Genomic DNA, 25942 nt, shown 5'->3' with positions numbered 1-25942 from the left:
TAAAACTCCAATGCTGTGTGTGGTAGTCCATGCCTATAATCCCAGAATCCTAGCACCCAGGAATTGGAAACAGGAGGACCAGCAGTTTAAGGCCCGCCTGGACTCTAGAAGATGGGGGAGAGGAAGAATGAGAGGGAGAGAGAAAGGGCTGCAGGCAGTATAGCTCTCAGGTAGCATTTGAAGACTTTCATGGTATAATATGCTGATCATGGCTGATTTCAAGCTGCCATAGGGTATGGAGTCACAAGCTTGTTAAATATTTAAGAGTCTTCATTAGGACTTGGCTTAGGGACATCCCCGGCATCAGGGCGCTTCACCCTAATTTTGACTTGTGTCTCGGGAGAACATCCTTTCACATAATCTCCGGGTGACTACACCCAGAGAGCTAACTAGAAACATCTTTAGGGGTCATTTTACTAAGCTGGGCACGGTGGCTTACACTGTAATCTTAGCACTCTGAGGCTAAGAGGCAGGCGGAGCTCTGTGAGTTCAAGGCCAGCCTGGTCTACAGAGCAAGTTCCAGGACAGCCAAGGCTACACAGAGAAACCCTACCTCAAAAATAAAAAAATCAAAACAACAAACAAAAGAATCATTTTACTAATCATTGTTCGTGTGTGTATGTGAGAGGGAATGTGGACATTTGCAGGGCATGGTGCCAATGTGGGGATCAGAGGACACTTTCAGGACCTGGTCCTCACATCATGGGCTCTGGCAATTACTTGCTGAGCCATCTTGCCAGCCCACAAGGTTAACTAGAAAAGTTAGATAATTCTTTATCATCTTGTATCTAGTCCTTATCTTAGCCTCAGCCCAATATTTTTAGCTTTTTTAATTGAAAGGGCGCGTGGGTTCTTTGCCTGCATGAATGTCTGTGCACTGTGCTTGTGCAGTACCTGAGGAGGCCAAAAGAGGGTGTTGGATCCCCTAGAAATGGAGTCGCAGACAACTGTGAGCTGCCATATAGGTGCTGGGAGTCAAACCCAGGGCCTCTGGAAGAGCAGCCAGTGCTCTTAACTGCAGATCCATCCCTCCAGATTTTCAGCCATTTTTTTCCCCCAAATCACGATCAATCAAAATTCACACATTAAAGATGTTTATAATGACATTTTTGGTGTGTGTTTGCTTGTTTTGATATAGGCTCTTACAGCCTCTGGCTGCTTTGGACTTGGAAAGATCTTCCTGTCTTTGCCTTCCATTGCTTGAATTACAGGCACCCGCCATCATGCTCAATTTTGTAACAACATTTTACTATCTTTATTTTCTGATCCTTGGCTTTCTTTTTTCCTTTGGAGACAAAGTCTTGTTATGCATCCTTGTGTGCTAGCTAGTTTTTCTGTCAAGGAAGAAGATCCTATCTGGGAAGAGGATTCTCAGTTGAGAAAAGGCTTTTATCTAGATGCCTGTAAGGAACTCTTTAGACATAGTCTTGTTTAATGGAGTTGAAGACAGAATGCTTCCAGATCATCCCAGTGGTTCAGAGATTATCCACACCTGAGTGCACATTATCATATGAGGCATTTGTTTTGGGTTATTGTGTTTTATTGATTTTTTTTAGAGATAGAGTTTTGCTATTGCCTAGAATTCCTAGGTTCATGTGATTTTTTTTCTGCCAGTCTTTCAAGTGGCTAAAATTATAGAGATATACTAGGTGACATTTGGTAAGAACACAATAAAGAAAACTGGGCTGGTAAGATGGCTTCAGGAGTAAAGGAGCCTGGTCAACAAAGCAAGTCCAGGAGAGCCAAGGCTATATACTGGAAACCAAACCAAACCAAACCAAACCAACCAAACCAAAAAGTAAAGGAGCTTGCTGTAAGAGCCTGGGGCCCTGAGCTCAATCCTCAGGGCTGACACAAAGGTTAAAGGAGAAAACTGACTCCACAAAGTTGCCCTCTGACCTCCACATCCACACTGTGGTTATACGTGCCCGCACATCATGTGCATCTACACACAGACTAACAATGAATAAGTACATTTTAAAAATTCAAAACCCAATTCTTTACTTCTGTATGTTTTGACTGATGGACAGAAAAAGCTTTGGTTCTGAAGGCTTGAAGAACACTTTAGACATTCAACAACACACACATATAAAAAAAAAGGTGACTTATCAGGTTATTTCTCCCATCTAGCACTTCAGGGCACTGACATAATTAAATCTTGAAGTCAACCTTATAATTGTGTGAGTGCAGTCCACCTGAACTAAGCCAGGCAAATCCCCTGCTAGAAGAGCCAATTAAAGACGCCGGCTGACAGAGAAGAGGACGCCAGGTAGGGAAGGTGGAGTGCATTCTTACTTAACGCTTACTGAGCACCTGGGCGGTAAGTGCTGCTCATGGGAGACCTGTCTAAGCTGAGTGTCTGTCTGCCTTCAGAGGCTAGGGCTCAAGTTCAAGTTCTTCTACAACATTAAAGAAGGTGCCGGATATGGCGGTCCACACCACTAACTCTAGCACTCTGGAGGCAGAGGCAGGCAGAACTCTGTGAGTTTGAGGCCAGTTTGGGTCTACACAGTAAGTTCCAGGCCAGGCCAGTCAGAGTTGTATGGTAAGACTGTCTCACAAAAAAAAAAAAAAAAAAAAAAAAAAAAAAAAAGGCATACAAACTCCTTAAAATATTAAAGGGGTATTCCTAGCACCAGAGGTGAGTGGTTATAGAGGGGTAGGCAGCAGCCACTTTTGCTCAAGAATACCAGAGAAAGACGAGGGAACTAAATGTTCTCACCCTCCTGCATCATTTTACCTGAGAGGGGATGAGATGCAAGTGATGTGGACAAGAATCCACAGAGAATTTTCCTTCCTTCCCTTTCAGACAGGGTCTCATTCTGTAGCCTAATCTGGCCCAGAACTGGCAATAACCCTCCTGCCTCAGCCTCCTAGGGTTAGGATGACATGCAAAGCCACCACAACTGCTCTCTCTGTATAGTCCAGACTAGTCCTGAAATTGTTGTTCTCTTGCTTCAGATTCCTGGATACAGGGATGACAGGCTGTAATAGTAAGTCTAGCTATGATGATAACCTTATCTATTAGAAAATAGGAATGCTTTTTACTTAATTATGGCAACATAATTGGATATAAAGGTGATGAGCCTCTTGGAAAACAAACAAAAAAGCATGTTGTTCTAAGGTCAGAGTCCATGAGGTAATCCAGGCATGGTGGTATGCAGCTATCATCTTAATCCTGAGTTACATAGTGGGCTTCAGGCCAGGATGGGCTCCAGGGAGGCCCTCTGTCAGAAACCAAACTCACACCACACCAAACGACATATCATCGTTTCAGACACTGAAGCAACAGGAGAGAGAATGCAACGTAGAAATGAGCTCAGTGAAAGTATGGTCTACGGTCATGAGCACGAACAGTCCCAGAGACGAAGGCCCTGAAAAACAGTCACTATAAACACGAGACTAAAACCAAGCTCTGTTCAAGCAGCAGCACTTCCCTGCCTCCTCACGGGGCATGACTGGCACGTGCTCCGCACATAGCACCAGGGCTCTCTGTGGTTTGCAGGCCCTGGCGGAGAAGAGGACCTACAGAAGACTGTATTGTTGGCAGGACACTGGCAACGGTTTTTAAAACCCTTGCTTCCCCCCAGCCCCCATTCTTTTCTTTTTCCTTTTTGAGACGGTAGTTTAGGTAGGTCAGGCTATCTGTGAACTTGCTATGTAGCCAAGGATAGCCTTGACTCCTTCCTCTACCCTCTGAGTCTTGGTTAGGTTTCTATTGCAGGGAATGCACACGATGTCCTTCCCAGCCACTGAAGGGCTGGAAAGCGTCTCCAGATGTGATTGATGAGAAGGTGCATGCTGGAGCACAGATTAGTGAGTTAGGGCAGGATTCCAAAGAGATTAGTAACAGACGGCTCGTGAATGCCAGGAATACAGGCAACTGTAGTGGTGTCCCAGGCAGAGGGTCATCTTTTTGGAGCAGAACCCAAGCCCTTGCAAATGCCAAGTTCACGCTCTGTCACTGAGCCACACTGCTACCTGCATCGTGCCCGTGGTCGGGAGGAAAATGGCCTATTTAATGAGAAACTACAAACTGAGACTAAGCCACACTCCCCAGTGATGGGCAGTGATGGTGGTTCAAGAGCAGGAGAGGGACAGGGAGAGGACACAGCACCCACATGGACAAGTCAATAAACATGGCATTCAAGACAGAGAAGCAAATTAGGGCTTGCATTCCAGGCATGCTCCCTATCACGTGGGCTGCTCGTTTGTCTGCACCCCAGTGTCACAGTTGTTTCTCAGGAAGTACCTCAATGTGGGAGTGAGCACCTAGTCCTTCTGTTAAAATTCTCATTTTTGAAATTGAATTCTCTCAGAAGATGAGGATGACCTTGAACTTCGTGACCCTCCTGTCTCCACCTCCTGAGTGCTGAGATTACAGGCATACACCACCACACCTTTTATTTTTGTTTTATTTTCTTGTATCTGGGTGTTTTGACTGCATGTATGTTTGTGTATCACATGCCTGCCTGGAGCCCTCGGCTTAGAAAAGGGTGTGTCTGATCCCATGTGGCTGGTATCAGACAGTTGTGACCCACCAAATAAGTGCTGGGAATTGAACCCAGGTCCTCTAGAGTAGTAGACAGTGCTCTTAGCTACTGGACCATCTTTCCAGCCCCTCATATATGGTTTTAATGTACCATGGGCGACTTAACCTGGGGCTTCATGCATGCTAGGCAAGTATTCTCCAAGTTAAGGTATATCCTGGGCTCACAATCTCTCATTTATTTAAGTTTATCATTACTTTGTGTGTATGCTAATGTGCCATGATGCACACACAGAGGTCAGATGCCAACTCTCTGGGCTGGTTCTGTTCTTCTGTCTTTCTGTGGATTGGAGATCCAACCCCAGTTGCCAGCTGCAAACCCCTTTAAGCACTGAGTATCTCTTTTAGGGGGAAAGAGAACACTTGACTTTGGCTTCAGAAATAGCAGAGACTTTGAGTTTAGATTTTGGAAACTTAGCCCTTCCTGGGAAAGATAAGGTTTGGAAAAGAAAATTATAATACGGATTTGAACATGTAAGCAGAGCTTACTAGAAAATGTTTTATGGTGCATTCGTAGAGAAGATGAAAGCCACCTCTAGCACCATGCTGCTAGGACTCAATACTGGCTTTCCTTTACCACATTTCTATGAGCTACTTAAATGGAGATGAAGAAGGGATGCATATTGAAATTTAATTTTTAGATGTCACACTGCCAGAGAGAGAGAGCTTACAAATGGACAGCATTAAGATTGAAATGGTTCTGACATGCTGAACAATGAACCAGTGCTAGCCAATGAAACATTTAACAGAGCTAATGGTATAGCTGTGCATCTGGGTTTAAATAATTGCAAAAGTAAAAGCTTTGATTTGGCAGTGATTCACAGAAAGTCTCAGAATCTCTGAAAACTACATTCTTTATCTAAGCCAAGCCCATGCTGTGGATATAAAAGGCAAATGCATGCTTTGTAAGCACCACCAGATGGCCATGTCCAAAATACAGGTGTGGATGGTCTCACTGATGCCTTTGAAAGTTAAAAAGTTTAAAAAGCTATGTTTAAGCTAGGCATGGTAGTACATGGCTTAATTTCAGCGCGGAGGAGGCTGATGCAAGGCAGTCATGATATCAATAATATAAGGATGTTTTCAAATAACAAAAATATGAAAATCAGTATAGTGAGACCCTTGTATTAGTTACTTTTCCTCTGCTGTGATAAGACAGCATGGCTTACAGTTTCGGTGGCGTGGGAATCCATAAGGGCTGGGGAGAAATGGCAGGAAGCTAACAGAGACATCTTCAAACAGCATGAAGCCGAGACAGCAAGCCGGAAGCGGGGTTACGGACTCTCAAAGCCTGCCTTCAGTGGTACGCCTCCTCCAATAGGGCTGCACCACCTCTCCAGACGGCACCACCAACCGGGGACCAAGTGTTCCAACACTGACCCGGTCTACGAGGAACATTCCCATTCATACCGTCATTCCCTTGCCCAAAACAAAACAAAATGCTGGGTCTAACGGTGAGGCCTAAGACTCGCCGCTTGAGGAGCAGGAGGAGTGCAAATGCAAGGCCAACGTGTACTACAAAACGAGTCCTGGCGGATGTATGAGTAGGTGAAGGCAATTGCTGCCGTGCCTGATAGCCTGCGTTCCATCGCTAAGCCCACGTGGTGGAAGGAGACTCTACCCCACAAAAGGCCAGAAGTCTGGAGTACTTAGTGAGGCCCTGTGTGAGACAGTGAAGGAAAAGAAAGGGATTTAGTTTTTACAGCTGGTTAACATTTCTAGTATGAAAAATACGGAGTAATACGTAACACGCTCACACAGTAACAAGCCCATCTTTGCTTTTGAGAATTAGGTCACTCTGCGTACTTCTATGGGCGCACACGATACACTGATTTCCACTTCCTTACAGAGTTCTGAGACCCAAAGCCCACTGAGGTGGGAGATAAACGGAGACATGGGCTCTGGGACAAAATGCCACAGTTTCTAGAGACAGTGGCCCCTTAGGCACAAACGAAGAAGCCACACGAGAACCTTTGTGAAGTGTAACGGGAAGCTCTTTAAGCTCAGCTAGCTCAACCCTAAGATGGATTCATTTCTACTGTGTCTCCTGGTAACCTGGAAAACAGGACTGGGGAGACTCGCTTAAAGCACCTGCTCTGAGTTCGGGGCTCCAGAACCCATGGACAAGCCAGGTGCAATGTGAGTCCCTGTCACCCTAGCACTCCTGGGGCAGGTGGGAGGAACGTATAGAGCCAAAAGAGAGCCAAACAAAAACCCCAAACCACTGCAGAGACCTGGAAGGTGGGGAACAGGGCCTGGGGTTGCCCTCTGAGCACTGCATGCATGAAGCCAGGAGCACTCTCCCATAGCACAGGAACACGGAAGACAACAGGGGTGTAAGCACAGCACGGGAGGCCATGCTGGACCTCCAGCAGAGTGGCCCCTTTGAGCCCGGCTTCCCAGCTGTACATGAGAAGAACGCTTTATGGCACGCAGAATTCCTGAGAAGGAAACCCAAGATGATTTGGATTGGCAAAGTTTAGAGAGGGAGAGCCTGGCTCGCTGCAAGACTCCCACACAACATGCTCACAACACACCTACCTTTAGCATAAACATTCATAGACTGTTTCGCTTCAGCTCACGAAGGTATCTGAAATAGTGCAGGCCTCCCTCTGATTGCTAATGAACTGGAAATATGCTTATGTTTGAAAATGAATTCACAAATCATGTTCACGGTTTCAGCCTCCCAAGGGCTGGAATTATAGACTGTATTTTTTTTAAAGATTTATTTGTTTATTATGTATACACTGTTCTGCCTTCATGTATGCCTGCACGCCAGAAGAGGGCACCAGCTCTCACTATAGATGGTTGTGAGCCTCCATGTGGTTGCTGGGAATTGAACTCAGGACCTCTAGAAGAGCAGCCAGTGCTCATAACCTCTGAGCCATCTCTCCAATCCTGACTATATGGGTTTCTTTTGACTTCTAAAATATTTTATTTTATATTTATGGTTGTTTTGTCTGCATGTTTATTTACTTATTTATTTTGAGTGCTGGGAATCAAACCTAGTTTTCTGCATGCTAGGAAAGTGCTCTACCATTAAGCCACATGCCCAGTCTATGAATATTTTAAATGTAGGCCATTATCTATAAAAGAAACAAACAGAACAAAACCCACAGGGGTCTAGAGATGGCTCAGCAGAAAGAGCACTTGTTGGTCTTACAGATGACCTAGGTTCAGTTCCCAGCCCGTTACCATCCATGACTCTAGTTCTAGGGACTCATATATCTTTTCACTTCTCCATGTGGCAGGCATGTGTGACACATATACATGCAGATAAAACACTAATAACACACACCATAAAATATTTTAGAAGAAAAAAAAAGTCTACAGTTCCGGCCCTTGGGAGGGCTGAGGCAGAAAGCTTGTGAATTCAAGGAAGCATGGGACATACAGTGACCCCTGCCCCCACAGGAAGAAATCTGACTGCTGACGACATCTCTATGACTTCTCTTGCCCCCTCTTCCGACATGTCTATTAGGCTCCGTCTGGATGGTGTGAGGTCTCCTCACTGGAGTGAAATTCCAGGACGCATTCCAAGATCGTTATGGCTCCTTAGCACACTGGTGAGTTCATATAGTGGCGTGCCACCGCAAAGACAGCAATGTCATCCAACAATTCATATACTACAGATGACCACTGCTGAAGAGATACACCCTACCAAACACACACAAAACCTAAACTCTGTGCACACACACACACACACACACACACACACACATATGCACATATACACACATATAGTTTGGATGTGTAGCAATCTTTACTGATACAAAGTTCACACGAAGGGGCCCTTGTTACATCGGGGAAAAGAGGCAGGAGACCCCTTTCACTCGTGGGAGTTCCTCCTTACTTTTCCTTAATAAATCTCTGCTTATGCTACTAAAATAAATAAATAAACAACACACCTAAAAGGCAGAGGCAAAAATCAATATTTACGCAGCTTACGACCCCAGCAGGTAAGCCTGATTTTAGACTGTAATTAGATAGGGCAGGTCAGTTTAATTCTTAATTTAGAAATGGTTATCAACATTTTGTAGGCTAGTAATATGGAATTATATTAAATTTAGGGTTATCTGGGTGCAGTGGCACACATTTGTAATCCCAGCACTCAGGGAAGCAGGGGTAGTGAGTTTGAGGCCAGCCTCGTCTACACAGAGAAACCGTCTCAAAAACCAAACCAAACCAAATCTTAGGGTTAACTCCAAAATAAGAAACAACCATTATTTCTTGGTTGTCATGCCTTCCAAATTTTGTGATTTATAATCACAGCTTTATTCAAATTCTGATTCAAAGTTAATTTTTAATTTTTGTATCATATTCCAAAATAGGAACTTAATTCTACACACTGAAATTCATAAAGTCTGAGTGGGCCCAGGGAGATTTTCAGTAAATTCTGTAATTCAATAAGTGAAACGTGTCATGGCTGCAGACTGGGGCAGGCCATGCTTGCCTGCAGCACGGGTTTTGTTCTGAATCAGTCTCATCTGCACTGTAATCTCATGACAAACATCATGCTGGTATTTAATTAAAAAGAATACCTGGGACAAGAACACGCATACCATGTAGGTATCATATAGTACTGGGGTGTTGGAGGAACGCAAAAACTACATGAGAGTGAATTTGCATTTCTAGGCTTTTACTTGATTTGATCTTACTTATCAGCTTCTTTTTGCTGTTGTATGGCCTATTCACGTCCCAAACTGTTTTCCCCTTCAGTACCTGAGTACTCAAGCCTGGAGACCATTAGACCCCTGCCACCACAACCATCCTCCAACCCTAGCTTGCTAACAGCCTCGAATGCATTCTGATGAGTGTTCCTTCACCAGAAAGCACCTACCACAACAGAAAAAGGATAAGAATAAAGATAAAAGAAATGTGAGCCTCACCATGCCTTCCATGATTCCACATGGGACAATGGAGAAATGTGTATGGAGTGAGGGTGTCACCATCTGGGCCATGAAAGTACAACCATACTTACGGGCTGACAGCTCCTTCCCATTAAGGTGTGTGTGTGTGTGTGTGTGTGTGTGTGTGTGTGTGTGTGTGTGCATGCATGCACTATGGCTCACAGGTAGAAGTCAGAAGACAACTCTGTGGTGTCTGTTCTCTCCTGCCACCTTTACATGGGTTTTAGGAATTGAACTCAGGTGTCAGGCTTTCGAGGCTAGCATTTTACTTCCTGAGCCATCCTGTATGCCAACATGTAGGGGGTTTCTATGGGATGGCATTATGGGTCTATTGCTGATTTGTTGTCTCCCTCATGGGGATGGTGATGAGAATTTGGGGGGAGGGATGGAGGCGGGGTAACTGGGTCTTACTATGTAGCCCTGGTTGGTTTTGGCTTCATAATCCTCCTGCCTCAGCCTCTGCAGTACTGGAATTACAGACATATGTTACTATGTCCAGCTATGAGACCATTACGTGGTTATACTGTAAGACTTTCTTGGAAGAGTGAAGAGTGCTTACTAGCTTTTTAAAAGTCACATTAATCATTATACTGGTTCAACAAACATAAATCCATTTATTAGGCAATGATATTTCTAAGAGTGGAACTATACTGTATCAGAGAGCAATACATACCTTTTTTTTTTTTTTTTTTTGGTACTTCTAAGACCAAAGCCTCCTGTCTGACTTTTTGTAGTATGTCTATAGAACCCAAGAAGTAGCATGGCAGAAAAGCACTGGAGTCAGCAGACTGTACCATAACTATGGGAACACTTAGTATGTCTTGAGACGGACATACCACAAACCATGTGTAGCACAGTGTGTGTGTTAGGAAAAGCACAGAACACAGGAAGGCCGCAGTTGTTTCTAAAAGGCATACACAAATTATGAATGAACCAAAGACAGAGGTCAGCATACTTGGCTTCGGCCTAGGGCAGGAAGCCTTTCCACAGGGGGCACCATTGCGCTGTACGCTAGGCAGCCTTCCTGACGAGCCTCGCTTTATGATGTTGTCATGAACAGGCTAGACCTTAACTGAGCCCAGAAGCCGAGGACTGCAGGGATAGGGGTAGGATATACTTACCCCAATCTCTACTTGATATACACACCACAGTTGTGTTTGCAGATTCTGCAAGCTCTGCTGTCACCTCAGTAACTCTGCTTGAAAATTGAGGGGCCCAGGCTCCTTGTTATAAAGAGAAGACGGCTAAACGCATTATCAAGGATCAACTCTGTCTGAGGTAGATGGGGAGGGGGCTTAGTGTGCCTGTAGGAGCTGCACAGAAAACACTGGGGAATGGCTTCAGAGGTGCCAACTAAACAGACTATAGCCTCCTCATGGACGAGAGAGCTCAATATCCCAAAAATCCCCAATTCAGTATAAAGCCGGACTGTATGAACAGGGTATGAGTTTGACAATGACAAAGACTTCTGACTTGCTAAAACCACATGCAAAGCTATACAGAAGTACCCCTCTTTTTCTTTTCTTTTTCTCTCACAATTTCAGAAAAATTCTCTCCACTGGTTTTAAGATGAGGAAAGAACACTCATATCAACTTCAACCCCATTTTAATGGACCAAAGAGGCACTCCTAGGGGTCAGAAGGCTCCATCCTCTACATAAAGACACGCGGGCTCTCCCTGTGCACAGGTGGTTCCCAGCACCACAAACTGGGAGAAATAATTGAATGCAGCTGTCCCACAGCGCGGCACACTCACCCACAGCATTAGCCTGCTGCAGGGCATTCTTCCTTAGCTTTCCAGACTAAGAGTCTAAAGATCTCTCCAGCTAAAGATCTGTTTCAACCCAAGAGGTACAAGGAAGTGAAGATGTAACCAGATATGTCAGGAGATCTCACGGAGGCAGCACAACACAGAAGGGCAATATGAAGGAGAAAGGCGGGGCGGGGGGGGAAGCAACTGGGAGGGGTGTTTCTGAGGGAGAGAGATAGGAGGGTAGGGTAGAGGAGGGGTGGAGGGACAGATGACTAAAACTGAGGATGTTTGAAAGGTTTTACCGAAACCTACTATTTTATTGTGAGTATGTGTGGGTGTACACACACACACACACACACACACACAGAGTTTAATTGGAGTTACTAGTTCTACACAGAAGCCACAGGTTGTCAAACAAAGCCTAGCACCAGTAGCAGGATACCTGCCCTCAAACTTGTTGTTCAGGAGTTGCTGGAGGCCACACAATAATACAGGCCATTGCCCCTCCTCTTTTTTTTTTTAAGATTTATTTATTTATTTATTTATTTATTTATTTATTTATTATTCATACAGTGTTCTGCCTGCATGTGTGCCTGCAGGTCAGAAGAGGGCACCAGATCTCATTATAGATGGTTGTAAGCCACCATGTGGTTGCTGGGAATTGAACTCAGGAACTTTGGTAGAACAGCCAATGCTCTTAACCTCTGAGCCATCTCTCCAGCCCCGCCCCTCCTCTTATTTGCCCACCAAAACTTGGTAGTTAGACCCTATGCTGAAGACACTCTATATTTTGATCACAGAACATGGAGAAATCAAGTTGGTACTGACCAGGAAGTTTCCTCCTGCCAGCTGGCTTTTGTAGTATCAGAAGATGCTATGAGGTTGCTGGGGGACAAACATCATCACCAGTTGAGACGTGAACACCTTGAGCTACCGTAAGAAACAGTACTGCAAGACATTCCCATGGGAGCAATGGAGGCATGAATGCTATGGGGATAACCAGCTGCTTTCTGATTGGATTTAAGGTTTTCTCCGCAGGAGGAAACACATGCGTTGAGCTGTAAATCTGCTCAAGGACCTATGTCTAGAGAGCTAATGGGCCCCAGGATTAACCTATTATTATTTTCTAAATGGATAGAATATCAAACTGGCCTGTTGGAAGTTGGTCTAGTGTGATGTGTATCCAAATGCTGAATTCTGTGCCCCGAGGTCAGATTGCAGTCTGGATGTGGTCACTGTAATGATTATTGAAGAATTCCCTGTATCAATGTTATGTAAAGAATGTCACCCCCCCCCAAGTCTTTGATTGGTTAATAAAGAAGCTAAGCACGATATAGCTGGATTGCAGAAGACAGGGAGGCTGGACTTGCATTCCCAGTCTTGGGGTCTCAGGCAAAGGCCACAGGTAGAGAAAGAAGAAGGAAGAAGAGGTGAAGAAAGGAGGTGGCCATGTAAACTGACCTAATGGAGCAGAAGCAGTTCAGGCAGAACCAATACGGCAAGCAACTCAGTGTGTGCCACTGGGAAGTAGCCAAACTAGTACAGAGGGTTAGAGTAGATCAGTATCTGCCTGGCTCTAGTGTCCATAGCTTGTTTAATAAATCTACAGACCTCTGTCTTATCATTTGGGAGCCAGAACAGGTGATTAGAAAAGGCCCCCAAATTTCGCGTATCTTTACACTGCCCTGTAAACCTAGCTCTCAGACTTCATCAGAGAAGTTTCTTTGTGCAACAGCGGGTAGTTAATGCAGAAAGTCACAATTTGTCCAAGAGCAGAGAGTGTCTATGGAAGGCTTGGCCACAATGGAACATCTCTATCTTACTCCCTCCTTGGCCAACAATGACAGTCTATTACAGCAAAGGAGGTGGAAAGAGTCTAAGCACCAAAGGAAAGAGGTCAAGGAGAACCAAAGTGAAACTTTGTCTTCAGAACACAACAGGATCACATCACTCACCAACTCATAGCAGCTGTGGTTGCCTGCACAAGACTAAACCAATCACTAGGCCAGTATAGAGAGGAGGGCTCATGAACCGCCATCTTTAGCTAAGATGTACTGACTGTTGGTGGACTCAGTGTGTTATTAAAGAGAAACATGGCAAAACAAAACAATAAAAGAGTTAGGAAATAAAACTGGGAGGGGAGAGTTAAGGAAGTGGGTGGTAGATCTGAAAGGAGTTTAAATATAATATAAAATATAAAGGTACATATATAATATTTATTTTTGATGTATATATAACTACACACATACATAATACATAGCTGAGAGAAAATAAAGAGGAAAAAAGGAGGAGTCTCATAGGTCTTATGAATTAGAACAGAAAGATATGTACAAACAGATGGATCGTCTTGAGTTATTCTTCCATTCATTCATTCATTCATTCATTCATTCAACAAATATTTATTGGGGAGCTACTGTGTGTGAAGTCATAAGCCTTCAGAGCACAGTGATGAACACACAGATACTATCCAATTATTCAAGCTTACAACCAAGAATTAATCTTCAACAATAATATCTGCTGTAGCCTTAAGATTAGTGTTAAGTAATAAGATATGAGAGCCAGAGGCTGGAGAGATATCCTAGAAGTTAAAAGCATTTACAGAGGACACTGATTCAGTTCCTGGCACCCACATGGTGGCTCACAACCATCCATAACTCCAGTTTCAGGGAGTTCTTCTTTTGGTCTCTGAGAGCGCTATATGTATGTGGTACATGTTGGCAAAACATACACATAAAATATAAATCTTAAAAAAAATATGGAAGCCAGAGGCTGGAGAGACAGCTCAAATTAAAAAAGCGAATTTAAGAATGGGATGGTCTGGTTGACTTGGTACACGCCGGTATGATTTGCTGAAGAATGCAGAGGCAAGAGTATTGCAAGTAAGTGGCCAACCTGCTCTACAGAGCGAGTTTCTGGGCAGCCAGAGCTACGGAGAACAACTTATCATCTCAAAAAAGGAATGGGTTGGATTGTTTCACCAGTTATTATTACTGTGAGTTAAGTAATTTAACATTTTATGTACGACATTATAAAGCAAATATCACCAGCAAGTAATATTTGAAGAAAAATAAGAGCAATTTACAACTGCCAATATTCAAACAGTATCAACAGAAGCTGGGCTAGCAACTGAGATGGAGACATAGTTTAGAATGTCATAAAAGGAGCTTATCACAGAAATGATTTAAAATCATTTTTTCATGATCCACAAGGGAATAGACATAATGATTACGGAATCTATTGATATCATTGAGGTGTGTGTGATTGTTAATACCCAGAGAACAAGAATTTAATTTAAAAATAACATTAAAAATTAGAGGAATAAATCATCAAAGCAAGATGATATGTCACTGGGGGATGAGTGTGAAGCAATGCCCTCAGAGGAAGGAAGGAAAGGCTGGCTTGCTGGGGGGGAAAGACAGAGCTTAGAGGGCTCACAGTAAGAGACAGTGCTGCCTTAGGAGAGTGGTTATTTCAAGCGTGATTACAAAAGTTCTGTTGGAGACAGGATATTGCTATGTAGCACAGGCTAGTCTTAAAATGTAAGGGGCTGAAGCTGGGCTGAAGTGAAGATCCCCCTACTCCTACCTGCAGAGTACAAGCTCACAGGGGTGTGACACTCTGGGCATTGGAGAGGGATTTTTTTTTTCGAGCTAGGTATGGTATCGTGGCTATAACATGCTTTTGTTTTAATCCCAGGTGTGGGATGTGGGGCTGATTCAGATGGTCTACCACAGCAAACTATTTGCCTCTTGCGGGCTAAGAGGAGCTCTTTGCCAGGTACAGATAGTTTAAAGGACTATAGTTTGAAGGACTCAGGAGAGAGAAAAAATGCCAGAGTCCAGACAGTTTTGAGCTCCAGAATGAACAAGGTTACTCTTGCTTCCCTCTTGCTGCTCCTGGTTGCTGTTGTGAGACAAGAAGTTGGAGATCTCCTGAAACGAGGATTGGGCTAGCTCCAGGGAACCTGATGACCTGAACCAGCAGGAAGCAGCTAAGAGAACTGCGTCCCACTCCCACTAACCCTTTCTCTGTCCTAGCTGGTGTTGGGATGTTGGGAGGGATGGGGGAGTAGGGAGAAAGATATAAGAAATGTAAAGAAAAGAGTTTCAAAAAAGTACACCAACAAGGCATGTGCCTTAGGCTGGCCCCGAGTTCCTCCTCTCGTCTCCACTTCCCCAGTCCTGGGTTATAGCCATGGACCACTGTGCCCACCTCTAGAAACTTAAACTGGTCAAGTAGGGCACGGATGTGGCACAGAATTAAGAACATGTGATGCTTTGCAGAGGACTGAGTTTGGTTCCCAGCACCCATGTTGGGTAGCTCAGAACTGCCTATAACTCCAGCTCCAGAGAGTCCGACACCCTTTGCATTCACATGTGCACACACACATATATCACAGCTGAAAAATAAATCTATAAAAAGCTGCTATAAACTGTCAACACAAATTCATCATTTAAATGAGACAGAAAAAGTTGATCAATTATTTTTCCATCACCTTGAAGAAAATTTGAAATCAAGACAGTGATTGCTAAGGACTGCCTGACGCTGTTATAATAAGCAGATTAGGAGGACCTAGTGGCACACACCTTTGGTCCCAGTATTGAGAAGACAGAGGCAGTTGATCTCTGTGAGTTCTAGGCCAGCCTGGTCCAAATGACAAGCTCAGGCTTGCCAAGGCTGAGTAGGGAGACCTTATCCTAAGAAGGAAATAAACAACAAAAACAGATTAAAGACAGTTTAGTTATGTTGCTTTCTGAACTGTGACTACCAAAATAAAAATAACTGGCCCAAGAGTGATCAACGAGGCACCTAGGACTGGGAGCCAACCTTTCAGAAGGAAATTCTGGCCCCAAACTCCTTCTCCTGGGAGAGCCACATGCACAGGCCTATCCCTGTCACAGCGTTCTGTCTTCCTTGGGAGTGTCCTAGCTCCTCTGCTGTTCCTTGAGGCCAGCACAAAAAATCAGTTATACTTCCTATTGGGGTGTGGTGGCTCAGGATGGAAATGCCATCCCTCAGGAGGCCAAGACAGGTAAATCGCTTTTCATTCATTGCCAGACTGGGCTAGAGTGAGACCTTGTCTTAAAAAGCAAAAACAAGAGCTGGTGAGACGGCTCAGCAGGTAAAAGCACTTGCTTTGTAAGTCTGGTGTCCCTGGGACCCACATAAAGGTAGAGGAAGAGAACTAGCTTGTTGCCCACATGTACATACATAAGAATAGGGCAAAACCAAACCCTCACAAATAATTCTATTCCCAAATGTGACTTCTGCCTATTGCCACGGATGGAAGCAATTCCCTAGAAGCTTAGGGTTAAGTCCAGTTACTTCATGAGAAACAAGATTTAAGATAGCTTATTTCAATTCCCATCAGTTTAGGACATTATCTTAAAAGGAAATAAATCCAATTAAAAAGGAACCTACAAGTATAAAATGAAGTTCTTTTAAAAGTACAATGTATTTCATCTTTAAAGCTTGCCTTCATTCACAAATTTTAACATGTTAGTTTCCAGTATTTATTCAATGCTATCTATCTATCTATCTATCTATCTATCTATCTATCTATCTATCTACCTACCTATATGCCTACCTATCTGTTTGTCTGTCTATCTATCTTTCTTTTGGTTTTTCAAGGCAGGGTTTTTCTGTGTAGCCTTGGCTGTCCTGGACTGGCTCTGTATATCAGGCTGGCCTCGAACTCACTGCCTCTGCCTCCCTGAATGCTGGGATTAAAGGCATATGCTACCATGCCTGGTTGTTTCCAGTCTTTATTAAGCACAGAACATTTTACACAGTTGCACCTATGCCACTTGAAATCTTTTCTTTTTAAATTCTGCTATAAACATCTTATCTCTTGCATTGCAAGTCTTTCTGGAGCAAGACAGGACAGAGAAGGTCAACACAGCGAGGCAATCTCCATAATTACCACTAATTAAAACAGGAGTGCTAATGGTAAAACATCTTCAGGAGCCTAGGGGAAGAGAGAGACTCCCTGTGTGCCTGCCATGATGCTGTGTGGAATATTTTACAGGAGATGCTAATACAAAGTCCCAGAACGGGAGAAGCAGCATCTGCCCAAGAAAAGCGGACGGGGAGAAGAAAACAGCAACATCTGGGGTCTTTCTGTGCCAACACGACAACTTCTCAGGGCCAGAAAGCTAGGGCTGTCGAAAGGGAGCCATAGAAATTGTCTGCTAAATATAAATAAATAGGCACACAAATAAATTAATGAACAAACAAGTCTGGCTTTGTGTATAAAAACAGAGCAATAGTACTTAACAAATTTTTTCAATACTCAATTTTTAAAAGGAAAAAGAAAAAGGATTTGGCACCCAGTTTCCAACAACATGGTCGAAGCATTTATGAACAATAAAAAGAAATGGCTAGCGGGACAAGCCTTGGAGGGGAGAATCAGGAAGTACGAGTAACTATTCTTTGGCTTCTCAAAGGAAGCGATGGCATGTGATCATGTGGATGCAAATGCCAGGTAGAGAATTTTAATGTGCACTTTATGCAAATGCACCTTATAATAACAAATGTACGAGGACTTCTGGGGTTTGAGAGGGTGAAAAAGAGCAGCTGCAGCCAGGCACTGATTCCTGAGAGGCACGTCGGGACAGCTGGAACCCGCTGTCCTGGAACCAGGCAGCAATCCTGGGAGACAGCATGGGCTCCGGAGGCCACCCTCAGGATCTCTCTTCCACATGACTGGGAACTGCACATCTATCTGCAGGACCTTTCTTCACCCGGTGCTTGTCCCTGACTGTGCTGAGTTCTGAGTGAACCTCCTAGGAGGACACTAGGGGCCTGGAGAGGTGGCTCAGCAGTTAAGAATGCATTCTGTGCTGGGTGGTGATGGTGCACACCCTTGGCGGATCTCTGTAAGTTCGAGGCAGCCTGCTCCCAGAGTGAGTCTAGGACAGCCAGAGCTATACAGAGAAGCCTGTGCATTCCGCTCTTCCAAAGGACCCAAGTTCAGTTCCCAGCATCAGGTTCTCATATTGGGTGGCTCACCACTTCCTGTGATTCCTCACAATTCCAGGCCCAGGGTATCTGACATCTGACACCCTCTTCTGGCTTCCATGGGTAGCAAGCACCCAGACAGACACACATGCAAACATGCGTACACACACAATAACGAAATAAACACATCCAACAACAACAAACCAGTCCGTGAGCTGCCGCAGTGGGTAAAACGCCATCCTGACAAACTGAATTCAATCCTAGATTCTAGGGGTTAAGGGGAAAGTTACTGCTCTGAGCTTCATGCAGGTGTGTGGACCATACACCTGGGCTCTCACACACATCTCTTGTACACAAATAATAACAGGAACAAACGTCTTCAAAAAGTGAAAAAGACACACTTCTGTATTGAGTTACAGGCCAAATAATAAGAAAAGCATAATAAATCTGAGATAAGTGTAAAAGGAGCTATGCAACTATAGTCTTTGTGTCTAAATTAGCACGAATGTCAAAGGCCACTTAAGGCACACTCTTAGGCACTTGGGGAAGACTGAACAGAAGGCAGACGCCACAGTGCTGCACCGAGTCTGGTTTTGATCGAGTGAATTTTGCCAAGGCCTGTATAGCTGAAGCACTGATTTAAAAGGAATCGGGAACAAGCCTGTGTCTCTGTGATGGAGATATTTAAACGAGCCCTCTTGAAAATGTTAAAAAATTAAAATTGTAGAAAGTCGAACCATAGGTGCCATGTTTTGCCTGAAGTGGTAAAAATACCATCTGCCCCAGTCTTTAGCAGCAGCTTATTTCAAGAAGCAGTAGGCTCAACCACAGGCGTTCGCTCAGCTCCAGATGGGGAAAATACACAGACTTTTGTAGCTGTTTTTCGAAGCGGGAGTAGTCAACATACTCACTTTCTTTTGGATATGTAGATTAGTTGCCATAGCAAATCAAGCATGAGTGTGGTCTGAGGCTGCTTCTGCACCAGTCCCCGTGCACGCCCCGGGCCTCCTGCAGGTCGGTAGGTGGCACTCTTCCCTCTAGCACTGAGCAGACTCAGCAGTGCTGATACTGGGTTGGCAGCTGAGGGGCAGAGTAGTCTGAGAACCACACACCCAGGGTCATGGACCCAGCATGGTCACTGATGGTCCCACAACACAGAACAAGGGCAGATCCTGGCACTAGGTGCCTGGTCATGATCTGCTTCTAGTAAGTGCAGTGCAGCCTACAAACCCCGCTCTGGAGTCTTAAGTCTGCAAGTAGGAGAGATGCTTCCATGTGATACCCTCGAATGGCCACCCTTGCCCATCTACCTTAAGAGGAAGGAAGAAAGTTGATGAATGGAAGCTTGTTGAGTGTTCGGATACCTTAAGAAGAACGAGATCACAGCAGCATAAAACATTCATATCCAGGATCCCCTGAAACCAGAACCCAATTAAAAAGGGATTCAAAGCCAGGTGTGGTGACGCACACCTGTAATCCCAGCACTCAGAAGGCTGAGGCGGGAGGATGAGAGTTTTTGGTCAGTTTGGGTAACATAGTGAAGTCCTGTTATAAAACTAAACACATACCCATATAAAAGAGAAACAGAAACTTAGGATCTTATCCAGTGAATGTGAAGGGCATCCTGGAGCTCAGTTTAAAATGATCATCTTTTCCAGCCCCCCTTACACCATCCTCACCTCAGACTGACAGAATGTGAGTGATGGCCATAAAGCTAGCGTGAACTGAAATAACTGTTTATGGTTTCCTGAAACTGATTTTTTTAAAAAAATAAAACTAGATTCTTGGGAATGAAAGAGATTTCAGAAACAAATACATTTCACCACAATATTCTGAAATGGCAACTGAGTTCTTTAAGTACCTTCTTACAGACAATCCTATCAAGGGAACCCTGAGCCGCCCATCGTGCTGCCTGCATTAGCTAGGGTGTACATTGATCATTAGCAACAAGCCGCACAGAGCAGAACAGAGGTGGAGGCACGGAGTCCCCAGCCCCACAGAGCTGCGCACACCACATCACCACGCACTGCGCTCTACCATCTCACCCTGGAGGGAAGGACATACTCGTCCCCCTTCTCTCCAAAATACCTGGGCTAAGTTTCTCTCAGGGTGACAAGATCCGGTTAATTCCTGGAATCTGTCCAGACCGACTGTGTTTTGCCTTTAATTGTCAGAACAGCACTAGAAACTCAGAGAGAAACTTTTTGTCTATTGAGAAACTCAGGGACGGGGCTCTGAAAACGGCAACTGAGGCAAAAGGGATAGGCTGTGTTCCATTGTCAACACGCTCTTAAAAGTTCAGAGTCTCCAACTGTGGGTTGCAGACCTCCTTCCCTTACTTCTCCAGACATCACACTAACACTCACAGGCACACACACGGAAGCACTGAGAGAGCCTGGGCTGGGGTGCCGATACACCTGTGAGGTCAGGCTGCCGCTTTCAGAACACTCACATGCTACTGGAAGAAGAAACAAACTGAACCCATCAGCCTAGATCAGGATATGCTAAGAAAGACAGGCAGAGAGTGTCTACCCCAGACAGGGACGCCCGAGTCAGGGAACTTGTAATGTTGGCTCATGGAGTCCTGTTCTCACAATATCAGCACAAGAAAGTACAAGGTTAAGTGACTCAGCAAGTTGGCGGCAAAGCCATTGCTTGGTCTAGAAAGGCTGTCTTTCTTTCCCTCTCTCCCTCCCTCCTTTCCTTTCTTCCTTTCTTTTTTTGAAAGAGGGTCTTGCTTTATGTAGCCCTAGCTGGCTTGGAACTCACTATATAGGCCAGGCTGGCCTTGAACTCACAGAAATCCACCTGCTTCTGCCTCCCTCATGCAAGGATTAAATGTATGGGCCACCACTCAAAGCCACTAACATTTTTAAAACATTTATTTATTTCTGTGTGTGCATTTGTTCATATGTCAAGGCACTTATGTGAACATCAGAGAACAACATTTGGTGCTTTCCTTCCCTCCCACGGGCCCATGCACTCCACCCACGACCTCAGGCCCGGCAGCAGGTGCCTTCACCCTAGCTCCACAGTCAGGAAGACACTCCTTCCTTCCTTCCTCCCTCTCTCTCTCTCCTTCCTTCCTTCCTTCCTTCCTTCCTTCCTTCCTTCCTTCCTTCCTTCCTTCCTTCCTTCCTCCCTCCCTCCCTCCCTCTCTCCTTCCTTCCTTCCTTCCTTCCTTCCTTCCTTCCTTCCTTCCTCCTTCCTCCCTCTTTCCCTCCCTCCCTCCCTCCCTCCTTCCTTCCTTCTTCTCTTCCTCTCTCCCTCTTTCCTTCTTTCCTTCCTTCCTCCCTCTTTCTTTCCTTCCTCCCTCCCTCCCTTCCTCCCTCTTTGCTTCCTTCCTTCCTTCCTTCCTTCCTTCCTTCCTTCCTCCCTCCCTCCCTCTTTGCTTCCTTCCTTCCTTCCTTCCTTCCTTCCTTCTTCTCTCCCTCCCTCCCTCTTTCCTTCCTTCCTTCCTCCCTCTTTCTTTCCTTCTTCCCTCCCTCCCTTCCTCCCTCTTTCCTTCCTTCCTTCCTCCTTCCCTCTTTTCTTCCTTCCTTCCTTCACTGTTATAGGCACACCATACTTCCTTCTTCCTTCCTCTTTTTCTTTCCTGTATTTTTGTTTTGTTTTGAGACTCACTAGGCAGCTCAGCCTAAACCCTCTATCCTCCTGCTTCAGTTCATAAGTGCTAAGAGAAGAGACCAACTTCTATAATTCACCATCTGGCTCTAATCCAGTTTCTAACAGCAATCTCTTCCAATTTCAAAGTATTCTTCTTTGATAAGAAATTCTAGCCTGGCGGTGGTGGCAGTGCATGCCTTTCCCAGCACTTCGGAGGCAGAGGCAGGTGGATCCCTATGAGGCCAGGATGGTCAACAGAGTGACTTCTCGGACAGCCAAGGCTACATAGAAAAACCCTGCCTCAAAAAACAAAGCCAAAGCAAAAGAGAAATTCTAGAAAGTGGGTGGAGAGATGGCTCAGTAGATTAGAGTTTGTTCTTCCAGAGGTCCTGAGTTCAATTCCTAGCAGCCACATGGTGGCTCACAACCATCTACACTGGAATCTGATGCCCTCTCCTGGCATGCAGGTGTACATACAGATAGAGCACTCACATTAAACAAATAAATAAATACATTGTAAAAAAATTAAAAAGTATTAAAAAAGAAATTCTAGAAAGTCTTTTTTTTCCTTTTTTTAAATATTTTATTTATTTATTTCACATCGGAGTGCTCTATCTGCATGCACGCCTGGATGCCAGAAGAGGGCATCAGATTCCAGTATAGATGGTTGTGAGCCACCATGTGGCTGCTAGGAATTGAACTCAGGACCTCTGGAAGAGCAGACAGTGCTCCTAACCTCTGAGCCATCTCTCCAGCTCCCAGAAAGTCTTTAAGTCACAAATAACCTTCTGTGCTCAACAGTCCTCTCCCCATACCTTTTGATTCATGTTTCTTTCACCGCTAGGTAAACCCATCCTTGCTCTTCAAGCTGGTTTGTTCTGGTGATAGCTGTGACTCCCTTACCTCTGCACTGAGATGAAAAGCTCTGTACCACCTTTCTCCTGCAATTTACTCCTTCCCAATTTACTGCAAGTGTCCTCTATTTTCTCTATGGGCTCCTTTCACTCAGTCCTAGGCACCAGATTAGACACCGACTACAAAGGCCAAATACCAACCAACCAACCAACCAAACAAACAAACAACAAACCAACAAAGCCCTCAAACCAAACCAAACCCAGCAACAACCCTGCCCTCAAAGAGCTCATAGTCCATGATCTCATCCTGGGTCACTGTAAAACAACAGAGAAACACAATGAGAGATACACAGTGTCGAAGGGATTGCATGTACAAGGGCAGGGGCCTTTCTTTAGACGAGGATCCTAAATTTTACATTATAGGAGGGTAGAAGGAGCCAGAAAGGGAGAGACATATCTTCCAGGCAGAGCAGACAGCAGGAGTCAAGACACAGAAAGCCAAGTCAGACCTGATGATGCAAGCCTGTAATTCCCAGCTATGGGAGGCAGAGGCAAAAACACTGCAAGTTCAAGGGCTGCCTGGGCTATTAGTATAAGGCCAAGGCCAGTCAGGGTCACAGTGAGACTGTCTGTCTCAAAATAAAAATAAAGAGAGGGGCTGGGGATACAGTAAGTGGTAGAGTGCTTGTCTAGTGTGCAATCTCCAGAAACAAAACAGGACAAAACAGAGAAAAAAAGACACAGAGAACCCAAACACTATGCACATGTGATTTGGTGCTGTTGGGGGATGGAAGGTGAGGCTGGAGAGTCTTTCTAGAGATGGGATTACACAGTCCCACAAACACCAGGCCAGCCGGCTCTGACGGCCTTGAAGTCAATGTGGATCCAGGAGGGGGTTTGAAGCAGTAGGCCTAAACTGTGGCACCGGAGTTTTAAACATTCTATCTGACAATGGGTCTATGGTGACAAGAGAGGCAGGGAGACCAGCTGGTAGGATTTTCAGTTCAAATGAAAAGATATGGGTACAAGCAAGGTGAAGAGGCAGGATATGAGAACGGATGGGATTTGAAACTGGGATGATCTAGTAACAGAACATAGCAGTATGGGTGCAGTTTCTTACATGGTTGACTTCCAGAAGGGTGGCAGTGCCAGCCACAGGACAGAACAAGTAAAGTAGAGCAAGGTACCCACCGAGTGTGAGCCAGGTCCTGTTGAAAATCCCGGGGAGAGAGCCTTATCAATGGAGGCTCGCTGACGACTTTTAACAAATAGATGGCTTTGGAGTGAAGTCAAGGGTGATATGGGAACTCAGTCCTTCACTCAACCTTGCTATGAACTTGAAACAGCTCTGAGAAGCCAAGCTGTAAAATAACAACCCCAAACCCAAAGGCTCAGAGGTGCTAAGCAGGGCTGCTGACACTGGAAGGACCAAGAAGATATGTCTAGAGAAATGAGGAGGCTCAACCTTACATCTGGGCCATGACAGGAAGGAAGCTAAGACACAGGCCATCGACGAGTAACATATGGAAACTAGCTTCTGGCTTAGAGTGCTTCCATTGCCTGTTCTTAGAGAGGGGAAAGGCTTGTGTGACAGAGCAAGGGCATGAGCTGAAGCAAAGCATGGAGCCACCCTTTGCTCCGAGCAGAGCACAAAGGTCAGTCAGCCCCAGCAAGCAGAGACATAAAGGCTCATGGTCCTGGGGGCTGGAAATGGGAGCCTTATGTGTGAGCCTGCCTGATCAGAGCCTTTCTGCCACATCAGAGCACATAATAATGATGTGCTGTGTTGTATGCTCCACAGAAGCTCCGCAGGTGGTGTGGGAAGTTGTGCTCATGGAAGTTCCTTGCTGTATGATGCTTTGCTGATGCTATGGTTTGAATGTGCCCCAAGAGTTCATGTGCTGGCAACTTGATTTCCCAGTTGATATATATGCTGATGGCTTTTGGAGGGGGAACTTTTAGGTGCAATCAGGACTAGGCAAGGTTGTGAAGGCAGAACCCCCATGATGTATTAGAAAATGCCTTGCTAACATGTCTGCTTCTTTTAACCATCTTTTAAGATGGTTCTTTCCTTCTACTGTATGGGTTCTGGGGATCTGACTCAGGTCATCAGGCTTGGCTTCAAGCTGCTTAACAGGGAGCATCTTTACCTACTGAGCCGTCATGGTGGCCCTCAGCATTTTATTCCTGATATCTAACATACTGTATGGAATAAGTACACACACTGTTGAATGGATCTTATTCTTACCTGCTAATGACAATCTCTCGGCTTTAAACATCATGCTTCTTTTTAACCTATTTATTTAAAAACTTTATAAATTATTTTTATGTGTATGGGTGCTTTGCTTGCATGTATGTTTTTACACTATATATGTAAGGCCAGAAGAGAGGGTTGGATTCCTTGGGGCTGGAGTTAGAGATGGCTGTGAGCCATGATGTAGGTGCTGGGAATCAAATAGATTTTATTTATTTTTGAGACAGGGTCTTACTATGTAGTTTTGGCTAGACTGGCCATTTCTCTGTAGATCAATGTGGCCTAAATAGACAGAGACTTGATTGCTTTCACCTCCAGAGTGCTGGGATCAAAAGTTCCTGCCATCATGTCCAGCCATGTTTCTTCTTTTACCTTTCAAACATAAAAAGTGATCAAACTGTATAATACACACACAATGTACCCACCTTAGTATAGTTTAATCTTCCTTTTTCTTGAGCCTAAAACAGAAAAGAAGAAAATAATTTGCTTGTTCTGTTTTTGTTTCTTTTAACAATTATCTAGCTTTTTGCTTCTTAAAGAGTAAAATTCATGGGGCAGGAAAGCTGGCTCAGTGGTTAAGAGCATGTACTGTTCTTCCAGAATGCACAAGTTCAGTTCCCAGCATCCATGTCTGGTGGTCCTGTAACCGCAGTTCCAGCAGCAGCCTCTAGCCTCAGCAGCCACCAGCACTCGCGCACATGCCTCCCCTCAAACACACAGTTAAAAATAATAAAAACATTAAAAAGAATAAAATTCAATTCTTTTTCTCCACACCCCTCTTTTATTTAACATATATTGAAACATGTATGAATTTATATAGCCAGTGATATCTATCTCTTTCTGTATATACACATATACGTACATCTGAAGAGTTCTTTCAACTTTTGCTTGAAATGTATGCACACACAGAAACATACATATACACATCACATGCATTTATACATGTGCATATAGCAGACACATACATAGGGGCACTTGAAAGTAGGGGAAAGAGAAGAAAAGATATTGTATATATGATCAAATTTGTTTCAAATGTAAAAAATTAAATAAAAAATTC

General features: G+C 44.5%; 1 protein-coding gene across 3 annotated transcripts in view; it reads right to left on the bottom strand.

Annotated features, from left to right (window-relative positions):
• The window catches only part of Pdss2 (decaprenyl diphosphate synthase subunit 2), a 216626-nt gene that overhangs the window by 4760 nt on the left and 185924 nt on the right, over positions 1-25942 (bottom strand). For all 3 annotated transcript variants that reach the window (XM_060373607.1, XM_060373608.1, XM_060373609.1), the window contains one exon: positions 25311-25343. In XM_060373607.1, coding sequence (XP_060229590.1) covers positions 25311-25343 — 33 coding nt within the window. The remainder of the gene's footprint in view (positions 1-25310; positions 25344-25942) is intronic.

The sequence above is a fragment of the Meriones unguiculatus genome, chromosome 20 (assembly GCF_030254825.1).
Source record: "Meriones unguiculatus strain TT.TT164.6M chromosome 20, Bangor_MerUng_6.1, whole genome shotgun sequence".
In the NCBI taxonomy this organism is placed as follows: domain Eukaryota; kingdom Metazoa; phylum Chordata; class Mammalia; order Rodentia; family Muridae; genus Meriones; species Meriones unguiculatus.
This window is presented reverse-complemented; position numbering and strand designations above follow the sequence as displayed.